The sequence below is a fragment of the Mustela nigripes genome, chromosome 3, assembly GCF_022355385.1.
Source record: "Mustela nigripes isolate SB6536 chromosome 3, MUSNIG.SB6536, whole genome shotgun sequence".
Classification (NCBI taxonomy): domain Eukaryota; kingdom Metazoa; phylum Chordata; class Mammalia; order Carnivora; family Mustelidae; genus Mustela; species Mustela nigripes.
Genome location: NC_081559.1, coordinates 40,753,055 through 40,772,078, shown reverse-complemented (window position 1 = coordinate 40,772,078; position 19,024 = coordinate 40,753,055). Strand labels below are relative to the sequence as shown.

Below are 19,024 nucleotides of genomic sequence, written 5' to 3'. Positions count from 1 at the left end.
AAAAAAAAAAAAAAAAAAAAAAAAACCCTCTTAGATTCTATTAAGGGTCACATAAGAAGACTTTGGGAAATGGAAATGTATAGCTTACTCCCACAGAACAAAACTCAGAAGTTGAGAGATGTCAAGTTTTCAAAATAAGCTACAAATTTGGTGTAATTGATTTCAAATACCAACAGAATTTTTTTCATGACTTGACATGCTGATCTCAAAGTGGAAATAAAATTAGTATATGGGAATATCCAGGAAAGTTCTGAAAAATAGGCAAGACTGTGGAGCAAGACAATTTCTAGTCTTAGCAGACATTGAGAAGCTATAGGAAGTGGGGCAGTTTGCTACGGGAGCAGGAGTAAGTCGTCACTTCTTCTTTTTTCTTAAGATTTTATTTATTTATTTGACAGACAGAGATCACAAGTAGGCAGAGAGGCAGACACAGAGAGAGGGGGAAACAGGATCCCCACTGAGCAGGGAGCCTGATGTGGGGCTTGATCCCAGGACCCCGAGACCATGACCTGAGCTGAAGGCAGAGGCTTAACCCACTGAGCCACCCCGGTGCCCCAGCAGTCACTTCTAAATGAAGGTGCAAATGACCAATAATGCCTTTACTGTATCACCCATCTGGGAAATAGTTCTCAGGGGCTTGTGACCTCTTCCTGGAAAGCCAGGGGGATCTGACAAGAGTTTCAGTCTCACTGGAAAGGGACTGCATTTGGGTTTGTGGATTCTCACGTCCTGTAATCCTCTCATGGCTACTGCAGAAGGGCCTGGATCCAGGAAGTCCTCTAGCTGCTGCAATTGCCAAGTGGCCTGGGAACACAGACCTCTGTCCTTGGGTACTTTCCTGGCAATATCCACCTTGACAGAAAGCTAGTTCTTCTATATTGTTGCCCGGGACTGAGAAGTCTAGAGAAAAAGAATCCATAGGAACATTTTGATGGTAGGGAGGGGCCTGCCTTTCATCCCTAATTCACCAGATGATATATTAATTTTTTTAATTAAAATAAGTCACAAAAGGAAAGACACTCTTGACACCAAGTTGCCTGGACTGATTGTCTTTTTAAGAATAAGGAATTAAAAAAAAAAAAAAGGAATAAGGAATTTACAAGCATTGCCTATTGATCTAAAACACACATTTGACATAATTATACTATGCATGGCTACTATGTGAGTTCTTAGCTCCTAAAATCCTTAGGTAATATTAATCTCCTCATGTAATTGCTTCTTATCTAAAAATTTGATAGTTATGCTTTTTTTTTAATCAGTCAATGGAAAAAGAGGAAGAATAAAGCATTTATTAAGGACTGGAACCCATCAAAAGAAAAATCACACAATTCATGAAGCATCTTTCTTCTCTGGCACTTCTATTCTTTCCAGTGTATTTTGCTGTGAAAAGAGAGAAGGAGGGGGGATTAGACTCTGTGGCATGCATTCCACATTCCTGCTATGGAGACGCAGGACCCAACACTCCTGGGTGTATTCAAAGGGAATCCAAGGTAGCCCTAGAGACTGGAACAACTGTGCAAAGTGCCCAGCTCCTTGAACAAAGAGCAGAAGTAACAGACACCTGCTGGGGAAGGGAAGAAGTATTCTAGTTTGAGCATGTGGAAACATATCCACATGGAGGATAAGGCAGAGTCTAGCATGCTGTTGGTTAAGGCAGAGTCTGGAAATGGAGGGTGGAAGGCTCCCCCCGACGGATGGGCATCAAAGTGCTGAGGGTGTCTGGGATCATGTGGGAAAGAGAAGCCAGTGAGAAAAGGAATAGCCCAGGCTGGAGTTCTGGGGACCACCTCCATTTGGGGAGCAGGAGGAAGAAGAGAGACCCATGCAGAAGAGAGAGAAGACTTAGAACAGGAAAGAAACACTAGACGCAGCCACAAAGTTCAGTGGGCAAAGGGAAGGCCAGTGGGCTGGAGGCACCAAGAGCTGGAGAGAGAGAGCAGGGCAGAGCCACTGGAGAGAGGTCCTGGGATGCAGCAGTGCAGACAGCATTTCTTTCAAGCCAGGTGGAAAGAAGACCTGAGAGAGTAAAGAGGAGGTGGGAATGTAATGGTGGGGGGGGGGGTACCTAAACCCTCATTATTTGCAAAAATTTGCCTACTTGCTAACATTCCTTTGTAATCCCCAAATGGATATTCCTGGTGATTTTGCATTCATTCTAAGAATGCTTAGGGTGATGAAAAGCTAGTCTCCCAGCATCCATGTTGCCAGCCAAGGTCAAACAAGGTCATGCTCTGTCTCCTTATTTCAGTTCATACTGTAAACAAGTGTCTTTCTTGCATACCATTAAGGGCCATGCTTTGGGCATTTTTGTATTTTTTGTTGATGATTTTGCGTTTCAAATGGCCCCCACGCATCGTGCTGGGGTGGTGTCCAGCCCTGTTTAGCACAGAAAGAAGGCTGCGGCATGCCTTATGGAGAATACGTGTATGTTCAAGGAGCGTGGTCCAGGCCTGAGTTATGGTGCCGTTGACCGTGAGTTCAATATGGATCAATAGCGGATGTTAAATAAAGTGCCTTTCAATGGAAACACACATAAAACAAGGCCGTGTACTGACTGGTTGATGAAAGGTGACCAAAGGCTCACGGGAGCCTAACCCTTACTTCCCACTGGAACAACGGCTCAGTATTTGCTAATTCAGTGTTAGCAGCAACTTTACAGATCATAACTACCAAGATACTGAGAGTGGACTGTCCTCCCTCCTTCGGGTGTGCACAACAAAAGAGCATCAGAGTAGACTGTAAGTGGACACAGCCCCACATGGCCAGCTTTCCATCTCCCAGGCACCAGCTGGTCTTTCCTATCTCAGATGGGGAAAGGGGTCTGGCTCCTCTGGTGGGTGGGCAGCCTTGGGAGGTTATGACAACAAGTTGTCACTCATGGGTCTGATCCCCGAATATGGAAATCACTCAGCCAGCTCACTTTAGGGGCCACACTGTGGGGTCACCCCTCCCAGGTAGCTGATGATAGGTAGGTACGTGTAAAGGCTTCCAGGCTTCTAATCTTTGCCTTCCAGTGGGAGGCTGCCTACCTAGCTTCACCCAACACGTGACAGATGTAAATAATCCTTGGGTTTCTAGGGTGCATGGGTGACTCAGTCCGTTAAGCATCTGACTCTAGCTCAGGTCATGAACTTGGGGTCCTAAATCGAATACTGTGCCGGGCCCTGTGCTCAGTGGGGAGTCTGCTTGTCTCTCTCCCCCTGCCCATCCCTCCTCTCTCAAATAAATAAAATATTTTAAAAAATAATATTAATCCTTGGACTTTTGCCCTCTCATGCTGTTTCCTATACATGGAGATATTGACATGAGGTTGAATGTCACAGGGCAGGGAAAGAGAGACAGACAGATATCAGTAACAATATCCCAATCTCGGAGGCATCTGGGTGGCCCAGTTGGTTAAGCATCTACCCTCGGCTCAGGTCATGAGCTTGGGGTCCTGGGATGGAGCCTAGCGTGGGGCTCACTGATCAGCTGGGAATCTGCTTCTCCCTCTGCTCCTCACCCTGCTGGTGTGCTCTCTCTCCCTCTCTCTCTCTCACTAAGCAAATTTTAAAAGAACTCTTTAAATCCCAATCTTAGCATCACCTCTAAGAGCAAGAGCCTCTGATGTCCGTACTTCCTCATCTACAAAACCAAAAAGAATGACAAAGCTTCATATGAGTTGTTGCAAGATTTTTAAAAGGTCCACGCACAGACCCGGGCACTCTGGAGTGTTCTGATCTTCCTTGGGGCACTCTGGAGTGTTCTGATCTTAACATTTGTTAAGCAAACTGACAAACTCATGAAACTGATCCTTCTCAGCATGCCACCGTCCACATCAGACCTTACTTGCAATGGCCTGCTTTGCAGCTTTGGGGCCGAGTTTCAGGGGTCCACACGAATCGTCATTGCAACATAAAGGAAAACGCCTCGCTCACACCGCTGTGGTTTGGGTGCTTTCCGTGTGGTTTGTGGTCATCTGGCCACTGAGTAATTGAAAAGGGTGAACTATTCCAGCCATAAAGATCAAGCAAGGGCTATAGCTGAGAGATCCCTGACAGCATGAGAGTTGGGACCTGATTTTCATGGCCCCTATGTTAGAGGAGCAAATAAGAAAAAATTCCAAAGCTCATGTTGAAATCCTACCTTTCGCTATGGATTCCTATACGTGAAATGATTTTCTAGCAACCTGAAAGAAGCCTAGAACACTGTTTATTTTTTTTTCTCCAAAGATTTTATTTACTCATTTGACAGACAGAGATCACAAGTATGCAGAGAGGCAGGCAGAGAGAGAGAGAGAGAGAGAGAGAGAGGGAAGCAGGCTTCCTGCGGAGCAGAGAGCCCGATGCGGGGCTCGATCCCAGGACCCTGAGATCATGACCCGAGCCTAAGGCAGCAGCCCAAACTACTGAGCCACCCAGGCGCCCCAAGAACACTGTTTATTAAATTACAAAAACACTTAGTCCCTATAAAACCAGGCTCGGAGGGTTCTGTGGTCCTTGAATCAAAGACTCTGTCTTTGGGGAGCTCCCCACCAGAAAAATGACATCCACGACTTGAACACGGTCATCCTGCCTTGGGTCACACATGTGTTTTTTCCTTCCTTCCAGCCTGATGATTATGTTCTAGACATTATTCTTAACTTTATGGTAGTAAACTAAAATAATTAATAAGAATGAGGGCCATGCGTTGCTAAGAAGGTCACGGTCTAGCAGGGCCAAAACCAAGTATGAAAATAATAATGAACCTTTGAAGGAAGGCAGCCAAGAGGTTAAGAGACTGGAGCATGATCTCACAGCTCCTGGTGGCAGAGCAGGCTTGGAGCCAGGTCCACAAACTCAGGTTCCCGTGCTGGCCTTCCCAGGCTCATTTTGGGATTCTAGGAAATTCAGAGCACCATGGAGAAATCTGAAGGTCACGGGAGCTCAGGGTCATAACTGGGTCATAACTGTGGCAATGTCAAGCCTTTCGTGGGTGCTGCCTTTAAAAACACATATGATAAGCAATCAGTTTTGTTATAGAAATCAAATCAATATTATTCACACATGGATTGCAAATATATTGCAATCTATGTGTATGAATATGCCCAATATAATCATATTATTAATAAATGAAACACAGCCAGTTCATGGGGAACTCTATTTTGCCTCCTGAGGATACTCTATAAAGCAAAAGGAAATTATTTAAATTGGTTAAAAAAAACAAAAGGAATACAATGGGTCCATTTCTTCATAATGAGTAGATTCTAGATCTCCATATGAAGCCAGTGTTTATTTTTAGGAGGCACATAGATTAAATAGAAAACCTACCATTTGCATCTTTCATCCAATAAAGCTTCACTGGTAAATTTTCCTTCTATTTTTGTAAAATGTCAGTTGACTTCTTTCAAATTCCAGTGGTTAAAAATTAATTATACTATGCTTAACTGATTTTTTTTTTTTTTTTAAATAACAGTCTCAGGCACCTAAAGTGAAGGATTCCGTCATCCCTTCAAAAATACTTGTCAAATGCTTGCTGTGTGCCAGGCTCTGGGCAGGGCCCTGGGAGACAGTAGCACCTGATGTGCCCTGAGTCCTGCGTGCCCTCTGCACCCTGCGCCCAGGATGTCTGGGGCAGCCCGGTGGGACAGAAAAGAGATGAGCAACAGCAGGGCTCTGTGATGAGGACAGCTGGAAAGGGGTCAGAGTAGACTTCCCATGGGAAATGACACTGTGCTGAGGCCTGACCAGTGAGGAGGGATTAGCCAGGGAGCAGTCCCATGTGAAGGTCTCAGCACAACAAGCTGTGAGATCTCAGTACTGCTGGAGCTTAGGGCCGAGGCAGAGTTGGAGAAGTGGACAGGGGCTGGATCACCAAGACCTTTGTGCGCCATGCTAAGGAGTTCAGACTTTATCCTGAAGGTATGCAGTGTTATGCAAACTAAAGTCTGTGAAGGCTCAGACTTTGTTATTAATGTGTGTGTGTGTGTGTGTGTGTGTGTGTGTGTGTGTGTGTGTGTAAAAATGAATGTGCATTGAATTGATGTCTATAATTGCATCTGAAGATTCTTTTCAAGTGTGCCCTTCCTGATGTCCCCTTACTACATGGAAACCTTTAGAAAGACTTAGTTACATCTGCTCCAATCCCTAGTAACTGAAAATTTATATACTTGGTGATACTCAGTGTGGGTTTGGTATACCCAGGCTCAGTCTTCAGCTCCCCACCACACTAGTGGAATAGGCTATTCTTCCTTTTGGCTTAGTGTCTGCATTTTGCATACCTCTGCTTTATCCCCAAGTGAAGTGAACACTAAGGGGTTAATATGGAAAGAATCTGACTCTTCTGTTTCGGGATAAGCTTGAGGACCGCATGTAAGGTGAACAGCATGAGGTCAGGACCTGGTGCAAAGATGCAGGCACTGGTCAGTGGTGACAGTAATGACATGAGTGGCCAATGCCAGGGAGAATGTGTGGCCATGATTCATAAGACTGGACCCCTGTGGATGTCAGGAGAAGAGAAAGGGGAAAGAAGGGTCAATGACGCTCTAAAATTTTGAGCTTGAGGAAATAAGGTGGATGAAAACAGCCTGAATTAAGGAAGGCAGTTGAAGAGGGCACCGGATAGGTTCCAGGAGGATACAGATGCCCCTACCAACTTCATCCAGGACAGAGCATGGTAAGAGATGTGTGCTTAGACGGAATTGCAGATCATTGATGAAGTCAGCAGGTGGAAGATATGACAAAGCAATCTATGGAAGGAGGAGAGGGTGGGCTAAGGAGATAACTACAAGTGGTCACCAGTATTTAAATTATTGATCAAGGAAAAGAAGGCAGATCCAGTTTCTTGGACCGGAGGGCTGAAAGCCCAGGGTGCAAAAAGCAGACCGTGAATGGGTGGGGGGGGGGAGCAGCAGCCAAGGACCACAAATGTGTGGAGAAGCTCAGCATATAAGGAGGAAGGAGGGCAGTCACTGGGATGGGGGAGCATCAAAGGAGTGACTGTTCTGCCCGTCTTTCTGTTTGCTCTTCAACTGGACACTTGATCATGTTAATGGTGACAAATACAAAAGCCACAGGAGAAAGCTCAAGGTTTGTGGGATGGGAGACATGACTAAGGGACAGAGTCTGAGAGGAGACCAGGTGGTGGGAAGGTGAGCGAAGATGAGAGCTGAATGACAGAATAAGACATTTGAGGGCATGAGGACAACAGTGTTAAGGCAATCTCTCCAAGCAGCTTCTATTTTTAAATACACATTTTTAACAATGCCCCCTTACCTTGAAGCTATTACTCAAAGCCAGTGTTTATTCTTGAAGTCTGTGCCACCTGTTCCGGTACCCTCGATTCCCAGGAGGAAAGATCCCTCTCGGGCTCTCTGCAGATGGAAGGACATATAGGCTCTGTCATTCACACCAAGGTCTGAGACAACATGGACCCCACGACTATAAACAGTGGGAAGAGGTGTGACGAGCATAACCAGACCCACACTGCTGAGAGATGTCCAAGAACAGGACAGCTCTGTCTTCCTTTCTTGGCTCGTCCTTCCTTTCCCCTGCGTGGTGTCACAGCTGAACCCATGCTTATTTTTCTCTCTGTGTAATCTGTTCCAGGCACTACTATAAGTCCTCCATGAGATCAGCTCAGTGCTTGTCACACACATTTGGTGGAATAAATTAAATTGTTATCTTCATAGAAGTCTCTGAGATGACTGCATAGCTGCATCTGTGATGTTCCTAAGGCCCAAAAAGGTTTTTTAAGATTCAGCTCTGGAATTATCTTATGAGCCACATAAAAAGGATCAGTCACATTAACTTACAGTCATAAAATATTTTTGGTCCCAAATGACATTTTCCCAATGCAATAGCCAGCCTCCATGATGGCTTCCTGGTATTCACCCTTAGATAGTTCTCTCTGACACTGGACCAAGGCTGGTCTGTGTGACTAATAAAATACACACAAATTCCAAAATTAGGTCACAAAATCCTGTGTCTTCTATCTCGGATGTTCTGTGACTTGCTCCCTCTCTCTCTCTCTCTCTCTCTCATCATTGTCTCTGGGAGAAGCCAGCTGTCATATTTTGAGGGCATTCAGGCAAGCCTATGGAAAGGTCCACAGAGGGTGAAACTGAAACCCTCAGTCCAAGAGCACATGCAGAGCTGAGGCCTGCCAACAAACACATGAATGATCTCGGAAGTGGATCTTTCAGACCCAGTCCAGCCTTCAAATGAGATTGCAGCCCCAGATAACATCTTATCTCAAGCTTGTTAGAGACTCTGAATCAGAACCACTCAACCAAGGTGCCTGGGGGTTCCTGACCTTCAGAAACTATAATATAACAAATATTTGTTGTTTTAAGCTGCTTAGTTTGGGGATAATCTGACACACAGCAATATGTAACTAATGCACTTAAGTTGGTTGTTAATCTGATTAATCACATTTATTTTGGCTATTTCCAAAATCAAATCCAAGGACAAATATTTTCCACAACTATAGCAATTCAAAAGAATGTGTCATAGATTCTGAAGGCAATGCCCCAAAAAAAGTGTTCAAAAAATGTCCTCTGCAATGGTCACACTGTTCAAATAACTGATGTTCTCCCAAAGCAAAAACTGGGAGGTTGTCTAAAACTTTTCTTTAAATTAAGTCTCAGGGGGTGCCTGGTGGCTCAGTCAGTTAAGTATTTGACTCTTGGTTTTGACTCAGGTCACGATCTCAGGGCAGTAAGACCCAGCCCCACATTGGGCTCCATGCTCAGCGGGGAGTCTCCTTAAGTCTCTCTCTCCATCCTCACCCTGCTCTTGGCCAATCTCTCTCTCTCTCTCTCAGATAAATAAATAAAATCTTTTTAAAAATAAATTAAAAAATAAAAAGGAAATAAACCAAGCCTCAGATTATAAGCCCTACCACTTGAAATAAATTCAGTATGCCTAGTGAGGATCAAACATTGAGCCCAATGAAATATTAGTATCTGTGTTATTCATTTTTAAAATTAAATTTAATTTAATTTCTTTTCAGTGTTCCAGAATTCATTGTCTATTCATTTTAATGAAGAACTCCAAAATATGATGAAATTCACAACTTTTCTGGAAAACAGCATTGGCAAAAACAAAAGCTGGAAGAGTCTGACAGGTCTGTACCAAAGTCCTGTCTCTGCCACTCACTACCTGGATCCAAGTTCCACGTTGGCCATATAGCCTTGGACACACTACAGAAACTCACTAAGCCTCAGTTTTCTCAGCTCCAAAATGGGAAGGCACATAGTGTTGCCTCATAGGATGGTTGTGAAGAGAAAGCTGTGTCAAGCAATTAGCACGGAGCTAAGTGCCTTGCACGTACTATTAGCACCAAGAGTCATTGTTCATCTCTTCTACAGAAGCAGGTCATAAGACACCTGGTTCACAGATCTATTCTGAAAATTAAATGAGAGGGAAGCTGATCTGTAAAAGGGAGGAACTATATTAGCACTAATGTTACCTGCTGGCCCCAAAATACCATACCAATGAGGGTGGAGGGCAAAGAGGGGATCAAGAGAATTTAAGCTTTTTTAGAAAATGCCCCCAAAGTGAAGCAGGAGGAAAGGTCACTGCTGATATCCTCAGCCCAATTTGCTATTTTGATTCCTGCTAACATTTAAGCAAGTCACGATGCCTCAAGTTTGCCTTTTTAGTGATTTGCAAACCAAGTTTATGCAGTACTGTTCTCTTCATTTTCATTTAAAATAGCTCATACTTCAGAGGTTAATCTACTATGAAATGGTTTCAGCAGAGCCTGGCTTGATCCAAAAAGCATCTGTTGGTGTCATATGGAAGAAAGTAGGACCACTTACCAAGTGACCGTTCATAAAATTCACTTCTGGATCTGTCAGAAATGAGACCTGTAATACAGAACAGTCATAAGGCAAGGTCCCTCTCTTCACTTCCAGGATGTTCCATGATTTTATTATTGATGCCCCAAATACACCTCTTAAGCAAGGAAGCAGTGGAAGACCACCAAATAGTTTTGCTGCCATCAGCACTAGTGGGGGAAAACCTCAGGAAAGTAAAAATGGCTCCCGATTCCCATCCCACTTCAAATGCGAGGCCACACAAAAATGAAAGAAAGGAAAGCCCTCTCTCCTCCCAAACAAGCCACTTGAAGGGATGACCAGCTTTCATCACATGGCAGGAGGATAACAGAATTAGACCTTAATCAACTAGGTGGGCTTCAGTCTAGACCGTCCAGCCACACATTATTGCACACCTGGGCCCTGTAAGTTGGGCTGTGCACCCAGGACGAAATAGCATGTTTGAGTTAGGGGACCCTCTTAAGGTTTAATCCAACATCTGCCCTGTTTATTTGACACATGGGGCCATCAGATTGAATCATGTACAGAAAATCTCTGTATAAATATACAGGGATACCTAAATGGTAAGTTGTGTCTTTATTGCCTAATTGTAAGAAAGGAACAAAAACAAATAATCCAGTCAAGAAATGAGCAGAAGACATGAAAAAACACTTCCCCATAGAAGACATACAAATGGTCAACAGACACATGAAAAATGTTCCACGTCTCTTGTCATCAGGGATATACAAATCAAAACCACAATAAGATAGCACCTCACATCAGTCAGAATGGCTAAAATTAACAAGACAGGATACAATAAATATTGGCAAGGATGTGGAGAAAGGGGAACTCTCTTATACTGTTGGTGGGAATGCAAGCTGGTATAGCCACTCTGGAAAACAGTATGAAGGTTCCTCAAGAAGTTAAAAATAGAAATCCCTATGACCTAGCAATTGCACTACTGGGTATTTTCCCCAAAGATACAGATGTAGTGAGAAGAAGGAGCACATGAACCCTACTGTACATAGCAGCAATGTCCACAATAGCCAAACTGAGGAAGGAGCCAAGATGTCCTTCAGCAGATGAATGGATAAAGAAGATGCGATTCGTATATACAATGGAATATTACTCAACCCTCAGAAAGGATGAATACCTACCATTTGCATCAACATGGATGGAACTGGAGGGGATTATGCTGAGTGAAGTAAGTCAAGCAGAGAGAGACAATGGAAGAGAGAGAGACACAGAGAAAGACTTGTGACTCTGGGAAACAAACTAGGGCTGTGGAAGGGCAGGTGGGTGGAGGGATGGGGTAACGGGATGATGGGCATTAATGTGATGAGCACTGGGTGTTATATGCAACTAATGAATCATTGAACCCTACATCAAAAAGAAATGATGTACTATACATTGGCTAACTGAAATTTTTAAAAAAAGAAAGTAAAAAATAGGTACTAAAATAAAAGAGAATGGTCATTTTCTGGAATTAGTGTAACTGTTCGAAGGTTATGTATCATTATGTATCGATGCTTCCATAAATCTTTTAAGATTTATTTATTTATTTATTTATTTAGGTCAGAGAGAGAAACAGGAGCAAGCACAAGCAGGGGAAATGGCAGGCAGTGGGAGAAGCAGTCTCCATGCTGAGCAGGGACACCACCCCGCCCCAGAATCTTGGGATCATGACCTGAGCCGAAGGCAGACACTTAATCTACTGAGCCACCCAAGTGTCCTTCAATGTTTCCAGTTTTAAATGACTCACTAACAGAGTTTCAATATGAAGTTGTTTCAAGAAAAAAAAATCATTAAAAAGAACAGATCTTAACTTACCAAGTAGGTAGTTGTTTCTCCATTTAGAGGATCCCAGTATGTCCCCCAAAAACATCTAAGTCAATGTAGGCATTGGGATATATCAACACATGAAAGAAAAGAAGGAGACACTGTAAAAAATGCAAATATTATCTGGAGAACTTTAATGCATTACATCATTAAGTATTAATGAAATAAGGCAACATATTTTATTAAATAACTTCATGTGGTGTAAAACATGTGTGTCTAAGGAAGCACATGGGAAGAGAAACTTAAGTGAAGTTTAAATTTTCCAAAAAGTTTTCCACTGGAATCAGAATGTGTTCCCAAAAATTGGGGACCAGCAAGACAGAAACTTTTTTTTTTTTTAAGATTTTTATTTATTTTTTTTGACAAGAGAGAGTGACAGCAACAGAGGGAACACAAGCAGGGGGAATGGGAAAGGGAGAAGCAGGGTCCCTGCTGAGCAGGGAACCCAATGCAGGGCTTGATCCCAGGACTCTGGGTTCATGACCTGAGCCGAATTCAGAAGCTTAACGGCTAAGCCATGCAGGTGCCCTAAGACGGAACATTTTATGTGGACTTGCAAAGAGACTACATTTAGGTCAGATGTGGAGGTTTCCTGTCTATGAAGTTCCCATGTGTTCAGACTGGAAAAGGCTTACACAAGTCGTCTTCAGGAAGCCACTGAAAGCCCACGTAACATATGTCCACACAAAACCACACACGAATACTCATTGAATCATTATTTATAATAGCCAAAAAGTGGAAGTAACCCAAATGTTGATCAACAGGTAAAAGGCTGGATCAAATGCAGTATATCCATACAAACCATCTTATTCAACACTAAAAAGGAACAAAGTTCTGATACACCCTATAACAGGTAATATGAGCATGATACTTAGTGAGATAAGCCAGTCACAAAAGGATACATAATTCCATTTATATCGAAATGTCCAGAACAGGCAAATCTGTAGACCCAGACCACTGTAGATGAGTGGTTGCTGGGAGCTGGGGGAATGGGGAACACAGAATGGAGGCACATGCAGACAAGGTTTCTTTTCGAGGTGATTTAGATACTGATGCAGGTTGTACCACCTTATGAATATACTAAAAACCCCTGAACTGAACACATTGTAAGGGTGAGTTGTATACTATATAGATTGTAACTCAATAAAAGTGTAATTTTGGGGTGTGGGGCGGGGGGGGGGGGACACATAACCAAAGCCAGGCCAAAAAGGTCATGTCAAGAGGCATCACCCGTGGACCTAGAGAGAAAAGTTCCCTTTTCCTCCTAAGTTTAGGGGATCTGAATGTGGAGCACATTGTGACCCTGCTTCCTGATACAAGGGAAAAGTTCATCTTCAGTAAAAGAGGGAGAAGAGAAAGGATGGGGTGGGTTAGGGCAGACGGGGAGTGGTGGGGAAGGGGGAGGGACGGGGAGAAAGAAAAGTGGCACAGGTGGTGTTTAATGCTCCTAAATTAACTATCCATGAGGCCAACTCTTTCGGGTCCTTTCTGGGAATGTGATCCAGGGACTTAGCCCACTGGGGCTTAGGCAATTTGTAGTTAAAGTTCTATCATTGGAAATGGAACACAGTAAGTAAATCAAATGCCTGTCCCCTCCCCTTCCCTGAGCTCAGAATTCCATATTAGTTCTTCTTCCTCCGTTTCTCCCTTTGGACTGTTTCTAGGTCTCTCAGCTGAAGGCTTAGCCAAATCTCATCCCATGTACTCCAAACCAGAGTTTCTCAAGTGTCAAGTTCACTGATCAACCTAAAGGTCTTAGCATCGCACTCTAGACGGGGACGAAACCAAGAAGTGTTTGGCTGCGGGATCCTGTCCTGTCCAGAGCCCTTTATCCTCTCTCTTTTTCACTTTCAAAATTAACACAAATAATGGAACCTTGCCGCAACATAAATATGTATTTGGGGAAGGAGAGAAGCATATTAGCAAACTTAGAAATTTATTTCCTCAAATTTCCTTACAACTTTTATCCTTTTAAAAATCCTGTAAGGGGAAAATCCAAGCTTCGTACATCCAGTAATTTCTCACATTATATCCTTACAAGAGATTTTCCATTTTACCGAAGTCCTTATTCCTCATATTTTGGATTTTCAGTCTTTTTCTCCATGAGTTACACCTTTGTTCACATTATGTTGCTTTCCCTGGAAATTTTTCTAGAACCTACATATGTTTTTCAAATGATCTTCATTTTCATTACTCCAGGTTTTTTTATTTTGGTTTTATTTCTTCTATTTCCTACTTCCAGCAATGATTTACTTCTTTGATGACTAAATTCATTCTAGTCTATTCTCTTTTATGTTTATAAGATCACTGCTTACTTCAATGAAAATGGTTAACAGCTGTTTTCTTTTCTTTTTTTTTTTTTTTTCTCTTTCATATAAGAAATCTATTTCAGAGTTTCCAGGAATTACTTGAAATCTCCATCTGCTTTCTTCTTCTTCCTTTAAATTACAGCATTCTTTAATTTAAGGAATTCTTTTTTTTTAATTTGTTCACAGTTCTTTATAATTTCCTAATCTTTGAGGAACATCCATCTGAGAGTTTATTTTAAAATATTGTGTGTTTCAAGGGCCAATGTAACTTATGTCAGAGTCTTCTTACAAAACTTGGATTGGAAGAAAAGTGTATAGTCCTCACTATGCAATGAGAAAGCTGCAACAGATTTGTGAGCTGTGCAATCAGAATCAACTTCCTAAATCAGAGATGGAAGAGGGGTTATATGATGGGGGGGGGGTTACTGAATTCACTTCAATTTGTTAAAGGTCATAGAATGAATTAAAATCAATTTTCAACATCCACTATTAACTCCTGGCATCCACTAGCATTCCCTCTCACCTGTCCTGCCGGCCTCCTAGAGCTCTTAGCTAACAGGCCCATTGCCATTAGGGTGAAGCCAAAGATCCTAGACGTGACCCCTGAGGTCCATCCTGACTTCCTCTCCAGATCAACCCTTATGCCTCTGTCCTGTATTTTGTTCATTACAGTCATAATGATTTCTGTCCATTCCAACCCAACCAGCTTCTCATGCCTCAGGGAATTCCTTCATGATCCCCTCACGCTTAGAATTGCTTTTCCTTGCTCCACTCCATAACTGTCCCCTCTGTCCTGATGAAAGTTCTTGATGAGCCCATCAAGTCCCCCAGGGAAGCTCTCCTGTGCCCAGATGAGCTTCTGTCCTCCTGACATGTGCTCCCACATGCTGGCCTGGTAGTCAGGGTCGCTCCTGCTGAATGGACAACCCCCCCCCCGTCCCCCCGCAATTCAATATGAACAAAATGTTTGTGAAACACTGTGCTTGTTCCTTTTCGTTTCTGGATTAGCCAGGACACAAGCGTGCGAGTGTGTCAGCATGAACACACCTGACTTCTCAGATGCTTCAGTGGAGTCTAGAAAAGGAGGTCCTTCATACTTTCCCTAATACCCAGGAACTAGATCCTGAAGTCATGGCTCCATGGAAAGCCCAGAAACCACCTGTGGATTAATCCTCAAAGGTACCAGTGTGCAACTGAACATTTCTGTGGAGAGCGTCCTAGCACCTGGGCTTAGTCCTCCTGCACCTGTCAAACTGTCTCCTGTCATAGGCGCGCCTAGCCATTAGCTTCCTCTCATCCTAATCCCACAAGGGACTTCCACGCAAAATATTTATGGTATGAGTATATTCATAATATGGGATCATTAACTTTAATGTATAATCCTTGAAGCTGAATTTTCTTTACTCTTCTAATGTTATTCTCACCTACAGAATGAAATCTTAAGAAACTGAGTAGAGAAATGTTGTCATTAAACAGATCCAGCTGTACCCCAGTACAAATATTTTAAAATACCAGTCGAAAATGTTATCCCATCTTGAATAAATAATGTAACAATTATGTTTTCATGCCTAGTTGGAGTCAAGAGGTTTCCTCCACATATCATGTTTTTTACCCTCTCTTCCTCCATTCTTTTGTCTTCATTCAATAAGCGTTTACTAGACTTCTACCCTGTGACAAACATTGTCCTACACCCTCAAAAACCAACACTCCTCACCTTCAGGAGACATACATTCTAGTAAGGAAAGCAGTTAATAAGCAGATAGATGAATAAATATGTAATATATGTTCAAGTCATAAATTGACAGATTGTTAATTTTACAGAATGATGGCAAGTCAATTTCAACACATTCGGGGTGGGGAAAGCCATGTCCTGCCATTCACCAAGCCTCTCTTGTGGACCAGATGCTGGATCAGATCTTTCTTGTCTACCAACTTACTCAGTTCTCCCTACGTTATCAGGTGGCTTTTACTCTTGGCATCTCACCAAGAAGAAGTGGCACATCATGGAGTTAAGTGCCCTGACCTAGACTGCAGAGCTGCTGAATGATTTTGAACTCTCGTCTGACAAAAATGCCCCTTCCCTTCCCTCCACGAAACCAGGGTCAGGGAGCTACATACTCAGATCTCAAACTTTTAAGATTTGTCAACTGTTGCTTTAAGCTCTCTGTTTCCAAATGTCTGGGAAATAAAGACAGAGTGGAAGAGGGAGCGAGAGAGGAAGAAGGTTGGTGTAGGGAAGACTCCAGCCAGCAGAGCTGTACTCCCCTCTGCCTGGTGATGTTCCCATGACTCTATCACACTGGTCTGCTTGTCACAGACTCACACGGACCCTACTAGGTGCTGTTCCAGAGGACACGAAGCCCCTGGTCCTACCTCTTCACTGCTGTTAGACTCAGAGCTGGAGGACCAGTGGCAGCGAACCCACACGCCCTGCACCTGTTCGGCAGACATCCGCACCGTGCTTCTGCAAATAGCTGGAGACTGCAAAAGAAAACACTGAGTTCAGTCCTCAGCAGCTCACAGAACAGGTTAGGACCTCTGTGAGAGCTCGGGTGATGCTGTAAGGCAAACAGAAAGGAAGAATTCAGAGAGGCATTTCATGTTTCTAAAATGAAACCTTCTCAGACTGAAGCAGAAACAAATGAAACATTTAAAGATCTGTTAGGCATTGGTGTATCAGGAGTCCCCTGGGAGAGCAAACATTCCCTCCAGGAGCACCGATTGGGCTGCCCGGAAGTTTCCCAGTGAAACAAAAGGAAGTGGGAAGAACACAAAGGACTTTGTTCTCTTCTTTGATGTGAGATTCTGTTAGGAACAGACACGGTGACACATGGGTTTGAGTCCTTCATAAAACAGTTACAGAGAAAATTCCCATGAAACAACAAAACAAATGATTTCCTTTTCAGAATTTACACTGTTGTGAAGGGACCCTGACACAAAGTAACTCATCAAGTAACAAACTCATAAAGTAACAAAACCGGAGAATTCATACATCTGAACACCAAAACCCAGGAGAGCAAGTGTTAGCGCTAACCTTATCCACCAGACCCTTGCCCATGGGTGTTAAAGAAAGTATGGGGCCATGCTCTGGTTGCCAGGGAAACAAAACTGAACACACCATGATCCTGACCCCATGGAGCCCAAGTCAGTGAGGAGGAGGAGGACAGATACCACACAGTAGTCAACTACAAAATAATGCAACTCACTCCAATAACACAGTGGGTGTTTTCGATTCATTTAAAATGGAATTGGAAACATCTCTGGAATTTGCCTTTGGGGTTGGCCTCTTTGTATTCACTTTGCCTGGAACCATCTTTCTACCCATTCCAAGAGACAGGAAACTGAGGCAACAGGGAATAATTTGCCAGGATCACTCAAGACCACGGACTCCAGTCCTCAACCACCAAGCCACACCACCCCGACCCCGGGGAACTCAGTATGGATACAGTTGATGCCTCCCAGTGGGGCTGGATGCCAGGCAGGGGCCAAGCTCTCCTTATGACTTGAAACAGCTCCAGGTCATGGAAGAAGTGAGGTGCTCTGTCCTGCTAATTTCTGGGATACGGCGTTTCCTGCCAAACTTACCGCATAGTAGCCCCTTTGGAAGTCACACGTAGCAGGGTCTTCTCCAGAATCTCTCCTGCATGTTGTCTCCCAAATGCCAAACTCTAGGTCCATGTTCAAGCTGTCCTCATCCAGAACGTTGACCTTCACAAAAAACAGAGTATCAGCTTGCCTTGGGGAGCTTCTGAAGTTTACGATGCTACAAATATTTCTTCCTGCACAATGAGGAAAAGTTAGACTCTTTCCCTGGGAAAGCTGTTAAGTGGTTTTAGCAATCCCCCAGTTCCACCCCCACAGTCTGGGACCAGAAGCGCTTTTCCAAAGGCATATAACACTTCTTTTAAAAAAAAGGAACCAGAACTTAGGTGTCTGAACTACAAGGTCAATGTTACTTCTAATGACTTAATTTATAGTTGATCCTCATGATTCAGAGATTCCTTTTTTGCAAATGTGCCTCCTCACCAAAATATATCATAATCCCCGAAGTCAATGTTCAGGGACTCTTTGCAGTCATCCATGGACAGGCACTGAGTGCCAAAGAACTTGAATTTCCCCATGCACACATTCCCTACTGAGACCAAACAAGGCAGAGCTCTGCCTTCTAGCTTCAGCTGTCATACTGTAGACAAGTGTCAATTTTATGGTTTATTTTGGACTGTGTTATTCTCATTTTTGTGGGGTTTTTTTCTTGGTGATTTTGCTGTTTCACATGGCCCCCATGTGTAGTCTCAGAGTGCTGTCCATGCTCCGAAGCACTAGAAGGTTTGGGTGTGCCACATGGAGAGGACATAGGCATTAGAACAGGAGCAGTGGTTCAGCAGGTACTAATTTAGTGTGCATGGTGACTTTATAGAACACAACTGCGACAAATAATGAAAACCAACTGTATTTTTAAGGGTCATTTTCCTAAAAGAATGACCCATAATTTCTTAATAATCCCTGAAATAAGAAATGAAGTTGTAAATACATCTCTGCTCTACTGCCCTATAGTACTCCCCCATCCTGCTTCCTGCTTGATCAGCGGTGGTCCATGAATGAGTTCTCACAATTGTCTATTCCTTTACACCAAGGGTGGGATATGGGGGGGGAAACTTCCAGACATCGTGACAAATGTGTGATGCTCTGATGACACAGAAATCCCATGACTTAAAGATCACCCACAGTGTGTCCAGCCCCAAAGACAAAGTAGGGGAGACCCTGCGCAGCTTAGATTCCAGCTTAGATTACATACAGCCACAGAGTAAACACCTTAAAAAGAAGTTAGTAAGGTCATTCTAGAAGGTTTTGGTGTTACGAAGGAACAAACAGCGTGGTAATGGGGGTAGGGAGGAGAAAGTAGCTACTGTAGAGAAAGTGCCGGAGAAATCCTTCCAAGGCTTATAGAATGGGAAAGAGCCTGTCCTGTGTGGAAAAAGCAAGGCCAATGTCCTGGGGCAGAATAAGCCCAGCTGTTTTTGCTGGAGAAAAATGAACAAGAGGAGAACCATACACTATGATGTTTGAGAGACAGCTTGTGTCACATAATTTATGATCT

The 19,024-nt window shown here is 43.4% G+C and overlaps 1 protein-coding gene across 3 annotated transcripts in view; it reads right to left on the bottom strand.

Moving 5' to 3' along the window:
• Window positions 1–1,268: 1,268 nt before the first annotated feature.
• SPP2 (secreted phosphoprotein 2) overlaps window positions 1,269–19,024 on the bottom strand; it is a 32,025-nt gene continuing 14,269 nt past the window's right edge. For 2 of the 3 annotated variants that reach the window (XM_059393767.1, XM_059393768.1), the window contains exons 5-10: window positions 17,512–17,634; window positions 16,300–16,407; window positions 11,609–11,663; window positions 9,782–9,829; window positions 7,233–7,330; window positions 1,269–1,380 (exon numbers count right to left, since the gene is read on the bottom strand). In XM_059393767.1, the coding sequence (XP_059249750.1) occupies window positions 7,260–7,330; window positions 9,782–9,829; window positions 11,609–11,663; window positions 16,300–16,407; window positions 17,512–17,634 (405 nt within the window). In that variant the 3' untranslated portion in view covers window positions 1,269–1,380; window positions 7,233–7,259. The remainder of the gene's footprint in view (window positions 1,381–7,232; window positions 7,331–9,781; window positions 9,830–11,608; window positions 11,664–16,299; window positions 16,408–17,511; window positions 17,635–19,024) is intronic. The other variant, XM_059393769.1, reaches the window with a different exon arrangement.